Source organism: Heloderma suspectum, chromosome 2, assembly GCF_057233095.1.
Source record: "Heloderma suspectum isolate Gila_16-S chromosome 2, 16-S_ref, whole genome shotgun sequence".
NCBI classification, from domain to species: domain Eukaryota; kingdom Metazoa; phylum Chordata; class Lepidosauria; order Squamata; family Helodermatidae; genus Heloderma; species Heloderma suspectum.
In genome coordinates, this window is record NC_139459.1 from 232,407,283 (window position 1) to 232,432,142 (window position 24,860).

The following is a 24,860-nucleotide window of genomic DNA, read 5'->3' on the forward strand; positions in this document are numbered from 1 at the left end:
AGGGCGTCGCCTTTCCCCCTTCCGTCCGTCGCCGGGCGCCATGTTGTTGCATGACGCAATCCTGGGTGGGCTTCGGGGGAGGAGCTTGTGGCGCGGGCGGGGTGCCGTTCAGCTCCGGCCCGGCGGCGCAATGGGGGTGAAGCTGGAGGTGTTCCGGGTCCGTGGCGCGGGGTCCCGGGCGCGGGGGTGGGCGGATTTCTGCTTAGTCGGCAGAAGAACATCGGGCGGAACTCCCCCCCTCGGCAAGACCGCCCTAGCGCCGCCCACCCCCGCTGTGTTTCCTGGTGGTGCGCCGAGCCCTTGTGGGCGACACCGGGCGGATTCGCCTAGCCCTCCCTGGCGGCTCTCTCCGCCATCACGGGTGCTCTTTCCCCAAGAGGCGGGATAAAGAGCAACCCGGTCGGGTCCGGGGACCCGCAGCACAGGCACACGACCCCCTCTCGCCCCCCGGGTGCCTCCGCTTGTGGTAGCGAAGGGGAACGACTGCCGCGCCAGGTGTTGTAGGACTGCAGCTCCCATCAGCATAGCTAATGGTGAAAGATGATGGGAGTTGCAGTCCAACAACATCTGGAGGGTCATGCATTCCTGGTTTATGGGATGTCATTTTGAAGGAGTGGGCCGCTAGAGTGCTTCAGCAGGCTCTTAAAAATGGTGATCTTGTTTGTTGTTGTTCAGTCCGACTCTTCGTGACCCCATGGACCATGGCACGCCAGGCCTTCCTGTCCTGCGCTCTCTCCCGGAGCGTGCTCAAGTTCATATTCATTGCATCGGTGATGCTATCTAGCCATCTCATCCTCTGCCGTCCCCTTCTCCTCTTGCCTTCAGTCTTTCCCAGCATCAGGGTCTTTCCCAGAGAGTTTTCTCTTCGCATTAGGTGGCCAAAATATTTGAGCTTCAGCTTCAGTATCTGTCCTTCCAATGAGCACTCAGGGTTGATTTCCTTTAGGATGGACTGATTGGACCTCTTTGCAGTCCAGGGGACTCGTAACAGTCTTCTTCAGCACCACAGTTCGAAGGCATCAATTCTTTGGCGCTCAGCCTTCCTTATAGTCCAGCTCTCGCAGCCATACGTTGCTACTGGGAAAACCATAGCTTTGATTATGCGGACCTTTGTCGGCAAGGTGATGTCTCTGCTTCTTGCTATGCTGTCTAGGTTTGCCATAGATTTCCTCCCAAGGAGCAAGTGTCTTTTAATTTCATGGCTACAGTCACCGTCTGCGGTGATCTTGGAGCCCAAGAAAATAAAATCTGTCGCTGCTTCCATTTCTTCCCCTTCTATATGCCAGGAAGTGATGGGGCCAGATGCCATGATCTTAAGTTTTTTTTTTAATGTTGAGTTTAAAGCCAGCTTTTGCACTCTCCACTTTCACCTCAACAAGAGGCTCTTTAGAGGTGATCTTGTTTACAATGAAATAAATGTAGTGTCGGGTATTTATATTTTCCATATGTGCATGATGTTTAAATACTTAAAATGTAAGCTACACTTATGGAGGGGTATTTATAGGGAAATGCTGCCTTTCCCCCAAGTGCTCTTAAGCCCACTAATTCTGTGGCCACAATTATGTGCCATCTGACCTGGAAATAAGTGAAACATGTTGCTGTTGAGTAAACGTGTGTACGATGGGGCCGCACCACATCTACTTTTGCTCTAGAGAGCAACACACCCCTGAATGTTACCAGGGGCTGTTCCCTCTTCGTTATGTCCTGGTGCAAATTGACTGCAATCTATAACTTTTTCTCTCCCATTCTGCCATACAATATCATCCTGCCCTTTAAGCAAAAAAAAGGGAGGCAGGGAGGCTTTTGACATAACAGGCCAGGTCAGGCAGAATCTGATAACATTCTGCAAGGTATCACCTCCGATGGATTTAATCAGTGCACCTGCGTGAGCATCTCATTTCCTTTCTTCTTTCTCCTGCAGATGATGCTGTATCTGTCTTTCCCTGTTGCTATGTTCTGGATTTCAAACCAGGCAGAGTATTTTGAAGAGTATGTAATCAAGCGGAAGGTCAGTCTTCTGTAATTAGAAAGCGGAGAATGGGGTGGACTAGTGCAGTGATTTCCAAACTTTTCCTGTGCAGCTTTATCTGTCCTTGAAATTCTGCTGTTAATTTCAGCTCTGGAATTGGAATAGGAAAACGGTGACTTTTCTTTTTTTAACTTGCATTATCCTCCACACTCAAGCCTGGCTCCTACAAGCAGGTGTGCAAAAGTCTGATGTTGCCCACCAAGACCTCTTTGACCTAATTGGTCCTGGTCCACCATTTGGCAGGAGTCATTGGTCTGTTATATTTGCATGAACAAGTTAAGAAAAAATTACAGCAAGTGGGGCTGTAACAAAATGTTGCAGTGTATCCTTCCTCTTAAAAGGTACACTCTTGTTCAGGGTTCCAGTCAGCCATTTCCTCCAAGGAGGACATTCCGCTCCCCCTTCAATTTTTCTTTTTTAGTGGTCGCTCTACATTCTGTGGCTACTTAGCATGCTCAGTACTCATTGGCCTGTTTGGGGACAGGGGGTTGGTCTCTTAGGTTTTGAGGTTGGTGTTATTTTGTTTGTTTTAAAAATTTGGTACATGTGCAAACCTCAGGTGATACATGTCTCTTGTTTCTCAGTGGCCCCATTTTAGCTACAGTCCTGGTGGCACTCAGCACTTGAGTTTGCTATTAGGAGGAATGATAAACCAATAAGAAGATAGTTCTGTCCTGTGCCTATCCCAGGGGAAAGTTCATCTAACTAGAAGATGTGCTTCCCACATGTTTATATCTGGGCCTAACTAAGAAAGATGAGAGCGTGATGAAAATATGAAGCCCCTCCAGGTCTGCTGGAACTCTGGTTTTCTTTCTTGAAGCATCAGAGATAGTCTTAACTGAACATAGGATATGTGGTGGGGCAGTTTGCTGGATGCTAAGAAAATGCTTTTTAGTTGGAATGTTACAGTCAGGGCCAGAAATATTGGAACAAGGGGCTTGACAAAAGTGGGGCACTAACCATTCAGGAAGGACAGCCAGTGGCATACACACACACCCATCGTTGGTGGCTCATAAGTAATGGAACAAGCCAACATCATCTCAGACGTAAGGATCGCCTTTAATAGCTGGATGAAAATCCTTTGCAGTTAATGACTGCCTGAAGTCTGGAACCCATGGACATGACCAAATGCTGAGTTTCCTACCTCGAGGTGCTTTGCCAGGCCTTTACTGCAGCTGCCTTCAGCTGCTGCTTGTTTGTGGGTCTTTCTGCCTTCAGTCTTGTCTTCAGTAAGTGAAAAGCATGCTCTGTTGGGTTGAGATCAGGTGACTGACTTGGCCATTGAAGAACATCCCACTTCTTTGCCTTGAGAAACTCTTGGGTAGCTTTTGCTGTATGTTTTGGTCATTATCCATCTGCAGTATGAAGCGGCGTCCTATCAGTTTGGCAGCATTCGGCTGAATCTGAGCAGAAAGTATAGCCCTATACACTTCAGAATTCATCCTGCTGCTTTTATCAGCAGTCAGGTCATCAATAAACACCAGTGGCCCGGTTCCGTTGGCAGCCATACATGCCCATGCCATAACACTGCCTCCACCATGTTTGACAGATGATGTGGCATGCTTTAGATCATGAGCTGTTCCTTTCCTTCTCCATACTTTTCTCTTCCCATTATTCGGGTACAAGTTAATCTTGGTTTCATCAGTCCAAAGAATCTTATTCCAGAACTGGGCAAGCTTTTTTAGGTATTTGCTGGCAAAGGCTAATTTGGCCTTTCTGTTCTTGAGCGTTACCAGTGGTTTGCACTTTGTTTTGACGCCTCTGTATTTACATTAATAAAGCCGTCTCTTGACTGTAGATATTGACAATGACATGCCTACCTCTGCAAGAGCATTCTTGACCTGGCTAGATGTTGTGAAAGGGTTCCTCTTCACCATGAGCAGAATTCTGCCGTCATCCACTTTAGTTGTCTTCCGTGGTCTTCCAGGCCTTTTGCTGTTGCTGAGCTTGCCAGTTAATTCCTTCTTTTTCAGGATGTTCCAAACTGTTGTGTTGGCCACTCCCGCTGTTTTTGTTATCTCTCTGATGGGTTTATTTTGTTTCCTCAGCCTAATGATGGCCTCCTTCACTCGCATGGACACCTCTTTGGGCCTCATGTTGGGGGTTCCAGTGAACAGCTACCAAATGCAAATGTAACACTCAGAACCACCTCCAGGCCTTTTATCTGCTTGATTGGTCATGGGGTCCCCAGGAAACAGGCCACACCTGGCCATGCAGCTGCTTGTCAGCCATTCGTTCCATTACTTATGAGCCACCAACAATGGGTGTGTGTGTATGCCCCTGGCTGTCCTTCCTGAATGGTTAGTGCCCCACTTTTGTCAGCCCCCTTGAATTACAGCTGGAAGTCCTGACTTCGCTCCCATCTGGGTGTGTTTCCTTTCAACTTCAATGTGGTGGTGTACAGTGGCCAACTGCCAAAACAGTTATCCTTGTTCCAATATTTCTGGCCCTGACTGTATATGGTGTGCTGTGAACATAAGAACATTAGAAGAGCCCTGCTGGATCAGACCAAGGTCCATCTAGTCTAGCATTCTGTTCACACAGGGCCAACCAGCTGCCAACTGGGAATCCACAAGCAGGGCGTGAGCGCAACAGCACCCTCCCACCCATGTTCCCCAGCAACTGGTGTACATAGAGGCTCACTGCCTCTGGTACTGGAGGTAGCACAGAGCCATCAGGACTAGTAGCCATTGATAGTCTTCTCCTCCAGGAATTTGTCCAACCCCCTTTTAAAGCCATCCAAATTGGTGGCCATCACTACATCCTGTGGCAGCCAATTCCATGGTTGAACTATGCACTGTGTGAAGAAGTACTTCCTTTTCTCTGTCCTGATCTTACTGCATTTAGGAGTAAGCGAGGGGAAACGGGAGAATAGCTGGTTTGCATGGGTTGTTGTCCTCCCCCCCTCTCCGTACTTTCTGTTCAGGTGTACATGTGCTTGCTTGTTGCATGGCATAGCTTGTTCACTTGGCTGGTTTTCCCTGTGCATTTGATGCAGTTCATCTGCTCTTTGCTTATGTGTCACACTAACAGTTAGAAGGTGTGGATTCATCTTTTTCAGTATTCATTTTGACTTTCAAGTCTCTCCATCCCTGCAATTATATGATTCTCCTCATGATCCTTTTCCTGCAGAGGGAGATCTATCCGCCAGAAGATGATTACCAGGTAAATATACCTCCGCTGTAAATATTGTTATTGTATGTCTAAGAGAAACAGATTGATGGCGAAACTGGCATTTCTGTCTCCTCCAGAGAAAAGAGTTGGAAGACTTCAAAGAGCGAATCAGGAAGAAGCAGGAGGAGCGGCTGCTGCAGATGGCGAAAGACTAATGGTGTAGCATTCGCCCTCTCCCCGCAGTCCGATGCACTCTCAAGAACGTTGTCATCGCTAGTGTCCTTCTCTTTTAATCTGATTGTGCTCCTCCAAGATTCTGTGGATGATGACATGAAGGGAATTCCAGCACGGTTCCACTTTGTATTCCCTAATAACGCTTCCAAATGTGCCAGCTAGTGCCTCAGTACTTCTGGGGTAAGACTGAGGGGAAAGGGAAGTGGATGTTGGCCATTTCTGTCATGTTATTCTGTCTCTTTTGAACCCTGCCCTTGATTTGGCAGGTGTCTCATATGAGCCACTTTGAATAAAAGCACTATATAAGAAGGCTGAACCTCTGCATATCTTCCTGTAAAGCAATTCTGATGTCTTCTGGGGTGCAGTTTGTGCTTCACTTGCCCCTTTGATTGACGTTCAGGCTCTTTTATCAAGGTAGTAAAAAGTGTGTCTGTGAATCCTACTAAGCTGCTTTAGTGGAGAACTGGAGGCTAGAACTACATTTCTGGATAGTGATGGATACATTATTAAGTTTATGTGTTGATGTAGGTGGGGGCCAGGGGAGGAAAACATAGGAATGGTGTTTTTTTTCCGTGGGTGCCTACAAGTATACCATTTTGAGAGTGGTGCTGGCAGTTTCACTGCTTGGTAATTCCGTTCTGTTGTGAGATCAGAAGAAAAATGGCTTCAGGTTTGAGTTGGAATAGGGAAGAGCCACCTGTGGAAAGCCCTTATTGCTCGCTGCTGTGATGTGAAGCTGCCTCCCCTTATCCCCAGAGTAGTTTCGCAACTCTGGGTGTGTGGCTTAAAAAAAACACCTAGGGAGATGAATGGATAAATATACATGCAGCATATTAAAAATAAAAGTAAAAAAACACGCCTGAAGCGTGGAAGGAAGGGGCAAGACTGATGGCGGAACAAGCATTTGATTTGCTGGAATATCTGACAGTCATGCAAATCGGGAAGCCAGGAAGAAAGTGTGTTCAGTCATGCTGCAGGTGAAGACCCTGCTGAGATTTCTCTCTTTTTTTTTTAACATTTTGGCTAATTTTTATTCCTGTGACTTCTGTGCAATCTTATGCATGCCCGCTCATGCCTGGATAAGCAATTGCAGCCTCAATTGACTTTTTATGAGAACTGTATATTTCTGGTGAGCCTCCTGTCCAATTACCCAGTGCAATGAAAACTTGATTTTACCATTCTCAAAATCCACACTTGAGAAAGTCCTTCCATGATTATGTATTTTTGCAGAACATGATTTTGTTCTGTAAATAATCACCCATTATACATCCAGTTCTAAGAAACCTTCTTTTATTGCAATTGTACTCAGTGCTTTTCTGAGGCTGGGGGATGTCACTAGAGGTCCCTAAGAGGGGTAGAAGCACAGGGCTATGGGGGGGGGGGTGTTTGGGAGCACTGAGTATTTTGGGGTAGAGTTGCATATATTCTGTGGGGAAGCAGCACCAGTGCCAGATGGAATCAAGAAACAAGGTGTGTGCATGTGTCTGAAGGGCAATAGGATTCAGAGGTCATAGTAATGTAGGAAGCTGCCTTACGCTGTGTCAGACCCTTGGTCCATCTAGCCCAGTATTGTCAACGCTGCCTGGCAGCAGCTCTCCAGCGTTTCAGGCCGGCTTCTTTCCTGGCCCCACCTGGAGATGCCTGGGACTGAAGCTGGGGCCTTCTGCATTCAAAGCAGGTGCTCTGCCACTTGAAGGCAGGAAGAGGGAATTGCAAGAAATGGAGCAAGACTGCGAGGACCTAGTTATCAAAGGTGTTTGGCGCTTAGGCCCCTACCTCTGGGGTGGAGGAGATGTGAGGTTAAAGCAAGGCATGGTGGACTTGGAAGAGGAGGTCTTGCAGATCTAGCTCTTTAGGAGGAGGTACTGGGGCCCTGGGCACTGACAAGTTTGGGGGTTGGACTTTTTACTTTGCCCATAACAGCTTCCAGTTGCTTCCCATGGATGTGGTTGATGAAAGAGAAATAGCCATCTGTGGGTGTGATGGGGGCGAATGGGGTATCTGAAGCAGCACCTTCTGGTAAAGCCACATCCTTGCTCTCCTGTTGAAGCAAACAAAAAGGTCAGTTGTATCCCAAATTTGTCTTTCCTCTTCTCATCTGGCCTCTAATGCCATAGGTAGGCAGAAGGTAGATCTGAATCTACTAGTACATCTCTACGCAGTTTGCAATATGTCGGCAACTGATTTCTGTCTGCCAACTATTTAAAAATAGTGGCAACAAAATGACTCCCTCCTGCCCTAAGTTATGCTGCAGAAATGAAGAAAGCTTGGAGTAATCAGGAGTGGGTTTTTGTGTGGAAGGACTGTGAGCTCCATTCATTCCTGGTAATCAAAATCCCCAGCTCAGAATTCTTTAATTCCAGGTGTAGGTATTTTATACTAGGCTCTGGTAGGTGGATCTTTGGGTTCTAGTAAAAAACAAAATAGCTCTCACAAGCCTAAAGCCTGCCCATCCCCATCATAGATGATTCTGATACCCAAATAGTGGCCCTTATGGACATGGTTTACGTCTTCATATACATCAGAATCCTGATCCCAGCAGCTTTATGCAGTAAACCACCTCTAGTTTCCCACCAAAACCACCATCAGCACCGTCCACCCTTTGCTGCAACTTATGCAGGCCACAGTTGTGCACTGACGGCTCCTGGGACTGGGCAAACGTAGAATCGTAAGGTTTTCTGGTAAAGACAGGGCGCTCCAGGCTATTAATTCTCATTGCACCAAACCAGAATTGGAAAAGGTGCAACAGCTGTAAAATTAAAAGTATATGTTTAATGAGAAATGTTTGGGGAATTCAGGATTGGGTGAGATGGAAGAGAATATTGGTTGTTGCACAGAAAACATGAAATGAACACTTGGTCTGTAGCTTTAAAGTAGGCTCCTTACCAGTGTTCTCCTAAGGTGCACGGTTAGGGTTCAGTTTCCACATGCGTTCATTTGCTGCAATGACAGTTCTTGTAGATCTGACTGGTATTGTGCTCCCCTTTGGCCTGTGATCATGCCTAACAAGGGATATAGGCTGGAACAGAAGATGCTTTAATTGCTCCTTTCTAGTCTGGTTGTGCAACTCGAAAGAGACTTTAGAAATAACTTTAGAATTAGCATCCACCAGGGGGTTTTAAATGGCCACAAATTATTTCTAACTTCAACAGATAAAGGGCTGTCGGTCTGTGGTGCCTCTCAAGCCTAAAGGTATGCAGGATGGTAGTGCTCCCCTGTTAATTCTTGGCCTCCCCCCACCCTCAATAAGATGTATCCAGACCTCACCTGAATTTTAATTTGAATGTTTTTCGCCCAAATGTTAAGGTAATCTTTTTTGGACTTCCAAACCTATCATTTTAATGAATCTTTGTTCAGTCTAGCAAATAACTAAACTAATATTTTTTCTTCTTGTTTCTTTTTAAAAAAGGGATCTAACCTTTGTGCTATTAAATAACGTTCAAACACTCAAGCTTCCTTTAGCTGTGAAACATTGTACAGTGCAACGGGGGTAGAATGGGTTTGCATGGTGAGGTTTCAGTGGGCCTCTGGCCAGATCTGTACTCCTTTCAAGTTCCCAGGGCCTGGAATGGGTTGAGTTTCGGTGAAGAATGCCCTGAGGGGTTCTGAAACAAAATTGCTTTGAAGGCATGATCATGTACACTCTTGCACTGCCAGAGGAGTTATTCATAATTTGTGCATGCTGAGTCTGATGCTGCGGAAATAGGATCTAGGGCTCAGGTGCTTGCAAGAGTGCAAGGAAGGTTGATGAATTATGTTGCAGCATAATAATAATAATAATAATAATATCTAATAGGTTTAGATACTGCTGAGCATATTTAAAAATACCTCTAAGCAATTAGAGCAAAGAAGCACTGTGATTCTTGTCATTATTATCAGCCAGATCTTTTATAGCAGTGTTCCCTAACTTGGTGCCTTTCCAGTGTTTTGGACTTCAACTCCCATCAGCCCCAACCAGCATGGCCAATGATCAGGAATTCTGGGAGTTGCAGTGTACAACATCTGGAAGGCACCAGGTCGAGGAAGGTTGTTATATAGGAAAGCACTGGTGCAGATACTTCAGGGGACAGATGTAGGAGAATCTGACACATTGGGGAGGCGAGGGGTGGGATCATCCTAATCTCAACCTCCGATTGCCTGGCTTTGATGATGGACTTTTCCTTTTTCTGTCCATGGTGGTTTCTTAATTTCTGTTCCACAGGAGTAAGGAGATCAGTGATTCCGAACATTCCTGGGATGATATGCGAGCAAGGCCAGCCCCATACTTTTTGCTGCCCGAGGCTAAAGACAAGATGGCGCCCCCATTCCAACTAGATTGGCAGTGGAATCTTATTTCAATACTGGCAGCAAGGCAGTGTCCTCCCCTGCTCCAGAGGGCAGCAGAGTAGCTTTGGGGGTGCAGGGAACATACAGCTCTACCCATTCTGCGCCCCTGAGCAGCTACAGCCTGAGGTGGCTGCCTCACTCTACCCAATGGTGCCTGTCTGCAAGACCATTTTTGCAATGCACTTCGGGGCTGCTGCCATTTGGCAGACATTCACTTAATTTGTTTTTATCCTTGCTGAACATAAGATGGCAGAGCAGCAGGGGGTGTGGTGAATCTCTTCACAGCAATGGGATCCACAATGAACAGATGCCTCCATGCTGTGTCCTTGGAATGGAGGCAGAAGATAGTTTTCCTTCTGCCAGGAAGGGCTAAAACCTTGCTCTACTATGAATATGTAGATGCTTGTAAAATAAAGTGAGCCAAGCTGTGTGCTCTGGCTTTAGCACCTATGATCAATGCTAATCCAAGTCCATTCAATTTAGCAGTTTACATTTCCAAGAAAAAAAATCATAGCACAAGATCAAAACAAAACACAGTCATTCCACAGTGGCACACTAATAATCACAAGGGTCCCATTAAAGAGACATGTAGCTAACAGCTGTGAAAAGCCTATAATCCAATATTTTGTGTCCTTTACCATTTTTTCCACATATTCCTGGGATTTTGGCCTAATGTGGGCTCAATTCTTCTAAGGCAAAAATATTGCTGGTTTTTACAGTACCAGCTAGATTTATAGTACAAGAACAAAAGAGACAGACCTCTAAACAGAGCAGTTATATCTGATCAGTGCTGTTGTATTCCATTCTGAATCACAGGAGCTCATGGTGACAGCTCCCATTGCCCCCAAGAAGGATCCATAGTCAGGATTTCCTGCTTTTCTATTATTTATGCACCGGGGAGGTAACATTCCCTCAGACTGCCCCAGTTAAGTAACTTACAACTCGGGGTCTGAGAGATCAGCCTTAGGTCACCTAATTATATAAATAACATTTCAATTGCATCTTAATGGCATATTTTTCATTTAAAAAAAAATCTGTTGGCACCTCCTCCCACTCGAGTCCTAGGGATGGTGGGGAGCTGTAAATGGAAATAATCAGATAAAACTGGCTGCTAAAACAGCTTGCTCTATTTATTTCAGAATATTTTACCTTCCTTTTTTCTCACAGAAGCTCATACAATTAACAATGTATTATGCAGACTTGGAGCTTTTCTACACGAGACATTTATTGTGCGCTCATTGTTCCCTACTCATGGTTTTTTATGGGTACTTTAGACGATATTGTGACCCTCCAGTTTCGCTTCTGTGTCTGAAGAGCATTTTCAGTGAGTTTTTTTAGAGCAACGAAAATGTTGTATTTATGAAAGTGAAAGAAAACGCTGTTTCCATTTGTATTTCCACTATTCCACTGTACCACAGTGCCACCTAGAGGATATGAAGCGGAAAAGCAGAAAATGAAACACTCTTTGTGCAGTACTCCAATCTCAGTTCTGTGACAAAACCAAAAGTAGATACAGCGATTAACAGCCACGCGTAAAAAAGCCCTTAGATGCCACTGTGTGAGTTACAGGATGCCATTTTTGTTTAGATTAATTTCTATTACTACATCCCAAGGCTGTGGACAAAGTGCTTTGAGGAGTGTGACCAACTACCCATTTGCTTGCCCCTCATACAAACATAGGAAACTGCTTTACACATCAGACTGTGGGTCCATCCAGCCCAGTACAGTGTACTCTGACTGGCAGCGGCTCTCCAGGATTTCAGACAGGAGTCTTTCCAGCCCCACCCAGAAGGGATTGATCCAGGGACCTTCTGCATGTAAAGCAGGTGCTTTACCACTGAGCTCCGGCCCTTTGCACTCATCCCTCTGGGCTCATAACAATCTCTTTGTAGAAAGATGACCAAGTGGTACCAGGAGTTGATTAATGCCTTGTCATGAAGCAGCAGTGAGACCATTCCTCAAGGAAGCTCCCTAGACCCCAAAGATGGTTCTGTCGGCCAGCCACAACCTCAGTTTTGGTGGAAGGTGATGGCTGTATTTCTCAAAGCATTCTTGGATGATACTGATTATCTAGATTGGGGGTGGGCAACAAGTGGACCTCCAGATGTTGGACTCCAGTTTCCATCAGCCCTAGCCAGCATGTCCAATGGTCAGGGATGATCATTCACTTAATACTTTTCTATCCCGCCCAATAGCCTAAGCTCTCTAGGCAGTTTATGAAGATTTAAACCTTAAAAATACATTAAAAAACATTTACATACAAACATATAAATAGACAGGACACCCAGAGACACATATATCTCAAACAATGTTAAGGTGCAATCCTATGCAAGTTTAGACAGAAAAACAAGCCTACAACTCCCAGTATGCCCCAGCCAGCATGGCTGGTTGGGGAATGCTGCGAGTTGTAGGCCTTTTTTTCTGCCTATGCATGTATAGGATTGCAACCTTAAACAATTAACTATAGGAACAACCCAGGATGGGAGTTGCAGTTCAACATCTTGAGGGTTGCACATTGCCCACCCCAATCAGATCTGTTTCAATCTGCTTCTGACCTTGGTTTGGCACTGAAACCGCTTTGGTTTCCTTGTTCAATGACCTGTGTCAGGAGAAGGACAAGAGCCAAGTGCCATTGCTAATTCTTGATCTCTCCTTGACTTTTGATACAATTGACCATGGTATCCTTCTTGGCCAGCTGTCCAGATAGGAACTGGGGACTCTGACCTCAATGGTTCCATTCTGATCTGACGGATCAGTTCTGGGAGGTGGTGTTGGAGAACTATTGTTCCGCCCCTTGGCATGTGCTACGGTATCCCACAGGGGCTATTTTGGTCCTCATGCTATTTAACATCCAAATGAAACTGCTGAGTGAGGTCATCTGGGGATTTGAGGTAAGGATGCTGATGACCCCCAACTCTGTTTCTCCAATTCATCACATCCAGGTGAGGTGGTAGATGTGATGAATGTGTGTCTGAGGTTAGTAATGGATGGAATGAGGGCTAATAAACAAGCTCGATCCAGATAAGGTGGAGCTGCTGTTTGTAGGTGGCTTGACCAAAGAGATGGTGGTAGCCCGTTTTCAAGGGGTTGCACCTCCCCTAAATAATCAAGTTTGCCGTCTGAAGGGTGCTGTTAAATCTGGCTCGTTCTCTGCTGAAGCTCAAGTGGTATCTGTTGCACGCAAAGCCTTCTGCCGACTGAGGCTGGCCACTCCTGTACAGGGAGAGCCCGGCTACTGTTCCGATTCCCCAGGAACATTCAGGTCATTCTCCTGCAGTGAGTTCTACTTGGGGTTGCCTTTGAAGAGTAAGCTGAAACTACAGTTGGTTTGGGGAAAAGGCAGCTACATTGCTGACTGGGATCAGTCAGTCGGAACACCCGTCACCCATTTTAAAACTGCTCTACTGGCTTTCTGTCCAGTTCCAAGCACAACTCAAAAGTGTTGCTTTAAAGCCCTATACAGCTTCAGATCATGCAAGATGAGCCTGCCCAGTTCTGAAGATCACCACCAGAGGACTTACTCTCTGTGCTCCCACCATTAGAGATTAGGTGATGGTGACTGGTCACCAGATGGCCAGTTTAATGAGGTTTAGGTGCCAAGTTGTTTGTTTTTATTTGCCCAATTTTTTAATCTATAATAATAAAAGAGGATGTGTGTGTCTGTCAGTGCCATAGCATCAAGATGGTGAAACCTAGACACCTGAAACTTGGTATGCGTGCTAACAGGACCCCAGAGGTGTGCACCTCGGGGTTGTTTTGTTTTCAAGATGCATTTATTTTAATTAATTTAGATGTGTCTGTGTTTGAAGCCTGCAGTTCCATTGTGGGTCACTAGGTGGCAGACTTCCCCAGCCAGTGCATAGTTTTGCAGTCGATGGAGTTTGAAGCTGGGGGGAGTACGAGGGACATAGTTACAGCATTTCCCCTTCCCCACTGCAGTTGGGCAGCTGTCCCTCAGGGGAATGGAGTGAGTAGACCCCGCCCAGCTATGGTGGTGTACCACCCTATGCGTAGGGGTGCCAGTAGCCATGGCTTCACTCAGATGGGGCAGGCACAATGTGTCTCAGCTGCGTACATTTGCCTGAAGGCTTTGCTGTATCGAACTATTGGTGAAGCCAGGTTCTTTTGTTAGTGATGATGCTGTTGTTTTAGCTTTTTGCTGACAACTTCATGTTTAAAGAATTTTAAATTTTTAGGATGGCATTTTAATGTTCTTGGTTGGTTGTTAACAGAAGTGCTGTAAACCACCTTGAAAATGTTTAGTTACTAGGTGGGTAGACATTTAAAAAGCAAGTATTGCAAATTCCACATGCTGTAAACTTTTCCCTGTCTATTAATGTTCGGCATTTGATCTTTGTGTGCTTCTTCATTTAATGTTCGGCATTTGATCTTTGTGTGCTTCTTCATTCGGTGATCCTGCTGCCCACTTAATTTGCTCCTGTCTGTGTTCTTCTGGAAAGGCTATGTGGTTTTAGGAGGAAGTTCTTCCCCTGGTTGGAAGGGGAAGACACACAGGCTCAGGATAGCTTGCTGAATGCAGTCTGGTCTCCCTGCCATTGGTCACACTGGGCCTGGTAGTCTCATTGGCTGCTTACCAAATAACAGCGTCCAGAGTTTGTCATTTCACCTGGGCACAGGGTGGCATTTGATTCAGGATCACTGTGGCCATCCCATACTTAACAGCTGGGCTTTCTGCTTGGATATGGACTACTTAAGATTAAGAGATCAGAACCCGTTAAGAAGCCCATTATTGCCAATGGGCAAAATCCAAATAAAGTTATGAGCACCTAAGACAATTGATTTATTTCAATGTGTTGGACTGTGTCCAAAATGAGTGCAATCATTGTGCATTTGTTCCAGGAGGGATCTTTGCATAGTGACTGTATGATCAGCTGTCTTTGTACCTGGTCCCCTTATACCCACATGTTACTCCCTACAGTTATCTTAATTGTTGACAAACTTAATGTGCATTATTCATACTATACATATATGTTTGCATGTACAGTCAGTGCCAGAAATATTGGAGCAAGGATAACTGTTTTGGCAGTTGGCCACTGTACACCACCGCATTGAAGTTGAAAGGAAACACACCCAGATGGGAGTGAAGTCAGGACTTCCAGCTGTAATTCAAGGGGTTTGACAAAAGTGGGGCACTAACCATTCAGGAAGGACAGCCAGTGGCATACACACACACCCATTGTTGGTGGCTCATAAGTAATGGAACGAATGGCTGACAAGCAGCTGCATGGCCAGGTGTGGCCTGTTTCCTGGGGACCCCATGACCAATCAAGCAGATAAAAGGTCTGGAGGTGGTTCTGAAGGTGTTCACTGGAACTCCCAACATGAGGCCCAAAGAGGTGTCCATGCGAGTGAAGGAGGCCATCATTAGGCTGAGGAAACAAAATAAACCCATCAGAGAGATAACAAAAACAGCGGGAGTGGCCAACACAACAGTTTGGAACATCCTGAAAAAGAAGGAATTAACTGGCAAGCTCAGCAACAGCAAAAGGCCTGGAAGACCATGGAAGACAACTAAAGTGGATGACCGCAGAATTCTGCTCATGGTGAAGAGGAACCCTTTCACAACATCTAGCCAGGTCAAGAACGCTCTTGCGGAGGTAGGCATGTCATTGCCAGATCTACAGTCAAGAGACGGCTTTATGAATGTAAATACAGAGGCATCAAAACAAAGTGCAAACCACTGGTAATGCTCAAGAACAGATAGGCCAGATTAGCCTTTGCCAGCAAATACCTAAAAAAGCCTGCCCAGTTCTGGAATAAGATTCTTTGGACTGATGAAACCAAGATTAACTTGTACCAGAATGATGGGAAAAGTATGGAGAAGGAAAGGAACAGCTCACGATCCAAAGCATGTCACGTCATCTGTCAAACATAGTGGAGGCAGTGTTATGGCATGGGCATGTATGGCTGCCAATGGAAACGGGTCAGTGGTGTTTATTGATGACCTGACTGCTGATAAAAGCAGCAGGATGAATTCTGAAGTGTATAGGGCTATACTTTCTGCTCAGATTCAGCCGAATGCTGCCAAACTGATAGGACGCCACTCCATATTGCAGATGGATAATGATCCAAATCTCCAGCAAAGGAGATCGTTACCTTGTCGTGGTGCTGGAGCTTGAGCACCTCAATGACGTCATGAGCTAAACTGTGAAGGGACACCCAAGACGGGAAGGTCATGGCAGAGAGGTCAGACTAAATACGATCCCTGGGGAAGGAAACGGCAACCCACCCCAGTATTCTCGCCATGAAAACTAAATGGATCAGTACAACTAGAGATATGTCGGTATACCATCGGAAGATGGGACTCCCAGGTCGGACGATGGTCAAAATGCTACTGGGGAGGAACAGAGGATAAGTTCAACTAGCCCCAGATGTGATGACGCAGCTAGCTCAAAGCCGAAAGGACGGCTAGCAGCCAATGGTGCTGGTGGTGAACGACGAATCCGATGTTCTAAAGATCAACACACCATAGGAACCTGGAATGTAAGATCTATGAGCCAGGGCAAATTGGATGTGGTTACTGGGGAGATGTCAAGATTAAATATAGACATTTTGGGCGTCAGTGAACTGAAATGGCCTGGATTGGGCCACTTCACATCAAATGACCACCAGATCTACTACTGTGGACAAGAACACCACAGAAGAAATGGAGCAGCCTTCATAATTAATAATAAAGTGGCTAAAGCAGTGCTTGGATACAATCCAAAAAATGACAGAATGATCTCAATGCGAATTCAGGGTAAGCCATTTAACATCACAGTGATATACGCCCCAACCACAGATGCTGAAGAAGCAGAAGTAGATCAGTTCTATGAGGGTCTGCAGCACCTACTGGATAGTACGCCAAAAAAAAAAGATGTTATTTTCATTACAGGAGACTGGAATGCTAAGGTGGGTAGTCAAACGACACCTGGAATTACAGGCAAGCATGGTCTGGGAGATCAAAATGAAGCAGGACATAGGCTGATAGAATTTTGCCAAGACAAGTCACTGTACATAACAAACACTCTCTTCCAACAACCTAAGAGACGACTTTATACATGGACTTCACCAGACGGTCGACACCGAAATCAGATTGACTACATCCTTTGTAGCCAAAGGTGGCGGACATCTATGCAGTCAGTAAAGACAAGACCTGGAGCTGATTGTAGTTCAGATCATGAACTTCTTATTGCACAATTTAGAATCAGACTAAAGAGAATAGGGAAGACCCACAGATCAGTTAGATGTGAGCTCACTGATATTCCTAATGAATATGTAGTGGAGGTGAAGAATAGATTTAAGGGACTAGATTTAGTACATAGGGTCCCAGAAGAACTATGGACACAAGTTCGCAACATTGTTCAGGAGGCGGCAACAAAAAATGTCCCAAAGAAAAAGAAAACCAAGAAAGCAAGATGGCTGTCTGCTGAGACACTGGAAGCAGCCCAAGAAAGAAGGAAAGCAAAAGGCAACAGTGAAAGGGGGAGATATGCCCAATTAAATGCAAAATTCCAGAGGTTAGCCAGAAGAGATAAGGAATTATTTTTAAACAAGCAATGCGCGGAAGCGGAAGAAGATAATAGAATAGGAAGGACAAGAGACCTCTTCCAGAAAATTAGAAACATTGGAGGTAAATTCCAGGCAAAAATGGGTATGATCAAAAACAAAGATGGCAAGGACCTAACAGAAGCAGAAGAGATCAAGAAAAGGTGGCAAGAATATATGGAAGATCTGTATAGGAAGGATAATAATATCGGGGATAGATTTGACGGTGTGGTCAGTGAGCTAGGGCCAGACATCCTGAAGAGTGAGGTTGAATGGGCCTTAAGAAGCACTGCTAATAACAAGGCAGCAGGAGATGACGGTATCCCAGCTGAACTGTTTAAAATCTTGCAAGATGATGCTGTCAAGGTGATGCATGCCATATGCCAGCAAATTTGGAAAACACAAGAATGGCCAACAGATTGGAAAAAATCAACTTATATCCCCATACCAAAAAAGGGAAGCACCAAAGAATGTTCAAACTATCGAACAGTGGCACTTATTTCACATGCCAGTAAGGTAATGCTCAAGATCTTGCAAGATAGACTCCAGCAATTCATGGAATGAGAATTGCCAGATGTACAAGCTGGGTTTAGAAAAGGCAGATGAACTAGAGACCAAATTGCCAATATCCGCTGGATAATGAAGAAAGCCAGGGAGTTTCAGAAAAACATCTATTTCTGTTTTATTGACTATTCTAAAGCCTTTGACTGTGTGGATCATAACAAATTGTGGCAAGTTCTTGATGGTATGGGGATACCAAGTCATCTTGTCTGCCTCCTGAGGAATCTGTATAACGACGAAGTAGCAACAGTAAGAACAGACCATGGAACAACGGACTGGTTTAAGATTGGGAAAGGAGTACGGCAGGGTTGTTTACTCTCACCCTACCTATTCAACCTGTACGCAAAACACATCATGCGATGTGCTGGGCTTGATGAAGCCAAGGCTGGAGTTAAAATCGCTGGAAGAAACATTAACAATCTCAGATATGCAGATGATACCACTTTGATGGCTGAAAGCGAGGAGGAGCTGAGGAACCTTATGATGAAGGTGAAAAAAGAAAGTGCAAAAACTGGGTTGCAGTTAAACCTCAAAAAAACCCCAAGATTATGGCAACCAGCTTGATTGATAACTGGCAAATAGAGGGAGAAAACGTGGAGGCAGTGACAGACTTTGTCTTTCTAGGCGCAAAGATTACTGCAGACGCTGACTGCAGCCAGGAAATCAGAAGATGTTTACTTCTTGGGAGGAGAGCAATGACAAATCTTGATAAAATAGTGAAGAGCAGAGACATCACACTGACAACAAAGGTCCGCGTAGTTAAAGCAATGGTATTCCCCGTAGTAACCGATGGCTGCGAGAGCTGGACCATAAAGAAGGCTGAGCGAAGGAAGATAGATGCGTTTGGACTGTGGTGCTGGAGGAAAATTCTGAGAGTACTTTGGACAGCAAGAATATCAAACCAGTCCATAGTCCAGGAAATAAAGCCAGACTGCTCACTTGAGGGAATGATGTTAAAGGCAAAACTGAAGTACTTTGGCCACATAATGAGAAGACAGGATACCCTGGAGAAGATGCTGATGCTAGGGAAAGTGGAAGGCAAAAGGAAGAGGGGCCGACCAAGGGCAAGGTGGATGGATGATATTCTGGAGGTGATGGACTTGACCTTGGGGGAGCTGGGGGTGGCGACGGCCGACAGGAAGCTCTGGTGTGGGCTGGTCCATGAAGTCATGAAGAGTCGGAAGCGACTGACTGAATAAACAACAGCAACAACAATGATCCAAAACATACAGCAAAATCTACTCAAGAGTTTCTCAAGGCAAAGAAGTGGGATGTTCTTCAATGGCCAAGTCAGTCACCTGATCTCAACCCAACAGAGCATGCTTTTCACTTACTGAAGACAAGACTGAAGGCAGAAAGACCCACAAACAAGCAGCAGCTGAAGGTAGCTGCAGTAAAGGCTTGGCAAAGCATCTTGAGAGAGGACACTCAGCATTTGGTCATGTCTATGGGTTCCAGACTTCAGGCAATCATCCACTGCAAAGGATTTTCATCCAGCTATTAAAGGCGATTCTTAAGTTTGAAATGATGTTGGTTTGTTCCATTACTTATGAGCCACCAACGATGGGTGTGTGTGTTTGCCACTGGCTGTCCTTCCTGAATGGTTAGTGCCCCACTTTTGTCAAACCCCTTGAATTACAGCTGAAAGTTCTGACTTTGCTCCCATCTGGGTGTGTTTCCTTTCAACTTCGATGTGGTGGTGTACAGAGGCCAACTGCCAAAACAGTTATCCTTGTTCCAATATTTCTGGCCCTGACGGTATGTAATACCCTTGCATTCACCTCTTAGGCATATGATCCCTTCTCATGTATTCTTGAGAACATTCCCTTTGTTAGCAACATTTGGGGATGAGTGCCAATCTTTATATAGCCAAAACTACAGTGCCCATGCACAAGAGAAAGGTGTGTGTTTGCAGTCATCTTACAACTACGCCTATTTATCAATGCTTTACTCTAAAGATTTGTGCTGTGTGACTGTGAGCGTTCCACAATGGTTACTAGATATTCATGTTCAATGGTCCTGTTTACATTTGTTGATGCATTCAGTAGGTGGGTGCACTGCCACATTCTGAGAACATGTGGGGGAAAGAGACAGGAGTGGGGGAATATGAAGCAGTCAGAAGTTGTTTCACTTCCTTCTGGCCTATCTACCTGTAATGCAGACCAGGATCCCTATTGGCCTATGTGCAAGATGTATATGGCTGCCATTTAGAGGTCAACTGTGATGTGTGTGTGAGTGCATTGGTGCACACAAGCAAGCTGTTCTGCTCAGTGAAAGTCCAGGTGTGGTGACCGTTAGCTATTCATCAATTGCCCAGGAACTCACCTGGTCAGTTTTTGCCTTTGAAAGTACATTAGTGATTGGCACTGCCACCAAGCGGGTTTCCTGTCAACACAGCAGGTTGGATCCAAATTTAAGTGTGAATAACTGTGCTGGTGGAAGTGGACTTCCTTGCCCCTCCAGCTCCCTGAAAATGCTACAGGAGACCCTGCAGAATGGGGTGAGCTCTGTTGCGGGAGGGGGGTGGAATCACCAAATATTGGGCAGCGGGACCTTCTGCAAGTAGAAGGCAGATCTTGGATCCAACCCAGAGACAGAAATAAAGCAGGTCAGGTGCAAAGCAAGAAGAAGGTATTCAGCAGTCTTTCTGAAGGGCTGGATTAAATTATATAGGAGGCAATGACTCAGCTCCATGGAACTGCTAAAATATCAAATATATCTGATTTATAATATTATACAAAGAATGTGCCTGATCTTTAACATCCCAGTGGTTTTAGGTGCAAGTGCCAGCCATTAGTGAGTACAGTGGCTGATTACAAATAATATATAATTTATAGGGCTTCTCCAGTCATCCATAGCAGCATATCTAAAGTTTAGTCCATATCTTTCATCAAATTATCCCCCCATAAAGGATATAGTCATCCTAGTATCTTCCATAAAGAGCCATCTGAACCTAAAAAGTGCTGCTCATGGCATTTAGCTCCCTTGATGCCATCTTTGGGCATTTGATGCTGCTGCTGCTGCTGATGATGATGATTGTGATATTTGCCAAGTGAGACATGTGTCTTTGAAACTGATGGTTGCCATGGCAGAAGAGCTAAATTTTGAATTATCCGTCATTTCGATCCTAAATGAACAGGATGGATTTGAAAAACACTGGAGCTATCAGAAGCTCAAATGAACGCAAGTACTGGTCACATCGGGTTACAATGACAAGTTTGAATAATGAGTTTCAGATGGAGACTTCGTCAAATTTTGCCTCAATCCAAAGCTCCATGATGGTCTAATAGGGACAAAGTGACTTTGTACATTCAACGGGCCTCATTACTTCAGTGGACAGGACACTACTGTGCATGCATTTCTTTTTGCATGTGCTACTGACCCTACCTTGAAATGAAAGGAGCAGCTCCTGTAGAGAATGGAGGTTCCATCTGTGTGTTGTCCCTGTGTCCTTTGCAGTGTGCTCCATCGACATGCGCTTACCATTTTTAGAGCAGCACATGGCTTTTTTCTTTATGGACTGAAGCAACTCTCCACGAACCCAGCATTACTTCTTCTGTGAACAGTTTATCTTGACTTTCTGTCAGGCTTGTTCGCTGTGCCTTTTATTGCACAGTCAGCTATCTTGTGACAAAAGTTGCTTGTTGCTCTCTGCATGTTTCTCTGTGCCCTGCAGGTTTCATTCTATTCAAATTTCATTTGGTAACCATAGCAACATGCTGGCTTTTAAAACTCTTATATGCGTATAGAATAGAGCATTTGTGAGTGTACATTCTTTATCAGGGAAAGCTGTTTTAGCTACCCTCCTCTGCACTTATCTACATATGGCAATTCCTTGCATTTTCACCCAAATGTGTGCATATTCACTATTAACTTAAATCTTCATATTTGGACTTTCTGCATTTTCCATATGAATGCAATTCCCTCTACTCTTACTCCTACCTGTATGTAGTTTGGTATCATCATCACAGTAGTAGTAGTAATAATAGAGGAATACTTGTGAAATACATTATAATTCAAAATATGGATTTTATGGAATAGATCCACAAACACAGGAATAGATTGCTGCACAGAAATCATTCCTGGAAAACATATGTGCATTCTGATGGAGCATTTTCCCGAGGTATTTTTCTGCAGGCGTTCCTTAAAGTTACACTGGAATCAGGAATGTGTTCCTGAAGGCTGTCTAAAATTGTGCCTGATCTATGTGGGGGCTGCTTCTCCACACAAAGAAAAACCTGCAGACAGCACGTGGTTCAGCCAGCACCAGAGAGCTTGTCCCTTTGCCATTGCAAAACATGCCTGGCAGCTGGGAGAGGCTGGAAAGGGAATAGAGGGCAACAGCTGTGGCTGATGTGCGGGCTTTGAATGTTTCAAAGCACAAAGCTCAAATCCTCTCTCAGCTATGAAGCCGGGTGAGTCGTTTTTGGGAAGACACAGGCTGCTTCCAGATGGAGGGCTCCTAGCGCTACCAGTCAAAAGGCATTCTGCACCTATTCTATCCTTTCCTCCCTAAAGGCATTTTTTTCTTCTGGTCAAAAAAAGAAGGAAGAAGCAGTGGGAAAACACAAGGATTGCAAGTGGAACACGATGTTGTCAGCCCCGGCCAGCAAGGCCCTCCAATGGTTTTAGACTGGGAGTTGCACCAGGTTGAGGAAGGCCAGCTTAGAGAACGGTGGGATACAAATTAATACAAGTGAAGGTTGGGCCTCAGGAGGTCTTGGGAGGTAGGGGAAGCCAAGGGCTCAGAAGCAAGGGGTGTGAAGGAAAGGGGCAGACGAGGCAATGGCCTGAAAAACATTCAGCTATTGAGATAGGATTGTGCCTCCAAAAGTTCATGTCATGATAAACTAACAAGTCCCCAGGTGCCACAGCAGTTTCTGTCTTGTGGCTATATATAAAATCCTTCTGTTAAACAACTGAATTTACCTGAACTCACAGTCAAGCTGTGAACATCTGCCTCAGTTGATGAAGGGTGATAAATACTCAAAACCAAATGTGCTGCCTTTGTTACAACTGTGGCAGACTAAGGGTTGGATCCAATGTTAGTCTAACTTAAGCCCTATTCATTTCAATAGGATACAACCTTAAGGTTACTTTTTATACTTCCTTTGTAACCAGTGTTTTCTTCCTCCTATCCAACTTCTCCTTTAAGTTATTTGTATTCTCTCTCGCTCCCCCCACCCCCCAGTTCTGTGGAAGCCTTGTTGCCATGAGCTGGATATCACAGCAACAACTCAGGTACTTAAATGTGGCACCTCTTATTCTATCTATGTGAGAACACAAATATCGATAGTCTAGTGCTTAGAGAAGAAAAAATGCTGAATCACGCATCTATTGCTATTGCAGGTGCAAGGTGAGCTCATTCTTGTCAGTGCTTGGATTAGTGACCTAGCTACATAAACTTGGTTGTCAGCAGAGGTGGCTGTGGTACAGGTGGGTTACCTAATATTCTGAAATTCCCTCTTAAGAGAGCAAGATTTTAGTCAAAAGGAGACAATTTACTTGAGAGGCAGAGAACATAAATCAAACCCAACTGTCTGTGCCCAAATAAAATTTCATAGGTACAGGGGCGATAGCTGTAGAGTTGAGAATACAACTAAGTTGGCCATATTTCAGGGGTTAGGTGCAAACTGTTTCAGTATTTCACATCCCCAGAGCTCAGGCATGTGAGCTGCTTCAGCCCATGCTGGTTTTCTGCTGATATAGACCAACAATGGATTGGTAGGGTGGTGTGTTCTATGTGGTTGGCTTCCCACAGTAAGTAAAAATAGTCGGGGCTGGCCCAACTATGAGGCAGAGTGAGCTGGCTGCCTCAGGCAGATGATTTGGGGTGTCATGAAAAGGCAGCAAATGTTTAGTTATTTAATTTATAAATGTTGTATTTTTACTGCCACGGAGGGGGAGAGGTGCTTGTGAGATTTCCTGCCTCAGGTGCCAAAATAACTTGACCGGCCTTGGGTACTATGTTTCCTGGTTAGGTGTGTGGAGCTGCCATTTGCTACTCTGCCTCAGGCAGCAAAATATCTTGGGCCAGCCCCAAAGATAAGAATGTGTTGGTGCTGAAAGTATCATCCCCTTTCCCCAGAACACTTTTATTTGTGTGCTTCTTCACAAGCGCAAAGCTGAGTTTTCAATTCTACAAAGCTGCATACAAAGCTACAAAGCCCTGGGTGTGTCCTGCCTCTCGTATCTTTCTAAAGGATGGATGAACATCAGAAGCTGCCTTAGACCGAGTCAAACCATTGGTCCATCTACCTCAGAGTTGTCTACACTGATGGGTGGTGGCTCTCCAGGGACTCGGACAAAGGCCTTCCCCAGCCCTACCTGGAGATGTCAGGGATCGAACCTGGAACCTTTTGCATGCAAAGCAGATGCTCTGCTGCTGAGTTACAGCCCTTCCTTGATCCAGCTGGTAGAGAGAAAAGGAGCGCTCCTAAAGCTACTGTGTACTGCAGAGGTACAGTATGCCTGTGCTAACACATGTATTTGCCCAATATCTCCGCCACGTATTCCAACCTTTGTGTGTTTGCTACAATTTAATGCTGAGGGTCGCTTCCCACATCACATTTCTTTTTCTAAAATGAGATAACGCTTGTGAAATATGCAAGCATGACACTGCCATAGTTACATCCACTGGGTAGTCCGCTTCTGCTCTTCCAGGAATCTGAAGTCATCCTTCACTGCTCATCCATTCACCTCATCTCGCACCTATCCCCTGATCTGTGGGCCATTCCTGACAGTGCTTTATGCTGCTCATTTTAAGGTTTGTGGCGTATGATGCATGCAGACACCATTTTGCAGACAGGGTTATTAGTGTGTCCTCTATGTGCTCTTCTTTCTGTACCAGTGATTTCCCCACTCATTTCCAACTGGTGTGAATAGGCATAATTGCTTCCTCTTTTGCGGAGGGTTTGGGACACTAACAAAGAGACAGGTGAGCAGCCTCCCTATCGGTCACAGTGAAGCATTAGCTGTGACGTGCAATAGTTCCGATCCTCTCATTGGTATGCTTCATTGCTTAATTCAGAAGGGAAGTGCTGTGCGT

The 24,860-nt window shown here is 45.2% G+C and overlaps 1 protein-coding gene across 2 annotated transcripts; it reads left to right on the forward strand.

The window, feature by feature from the left end:
* The first annotated feature begins 67 nt into the window (after positions 1–67).
* On the forward strand, positions 68–8,825 carry PET100 (PET100 cytochrome c oxidase chaperone). Of its 2 annotated transcripts, XM_084838446.1 has the most exons (5): positions 68–157; positions 947–1,121; positions 1,922–2,008; positions 5,162–5,194; positions 5,281–8,825. In XM_084838446.1, the coding sequence occupies exons 2-5, from the start codon at positions 1,101–1,103 to the stop codon at positions 5,356–5,358; spliced, it is 219 nt and encodes a 72-aa protein (XP_084694572.1). In that variant the 5' UTR covers positions 68–157; positions 947–1,100; the 3' UTR covers positions 5,359–8,825. The 2 variants fall into 2 exon arrangements, with proteins under 2 accessions (XP_084694572.1, XP_084694571.1); XM_084838445.1 differs by lacking the exon at positions 947–1,121.
* Positions 8,826–24,860: the final 16,035 nt, after the last annotated feature.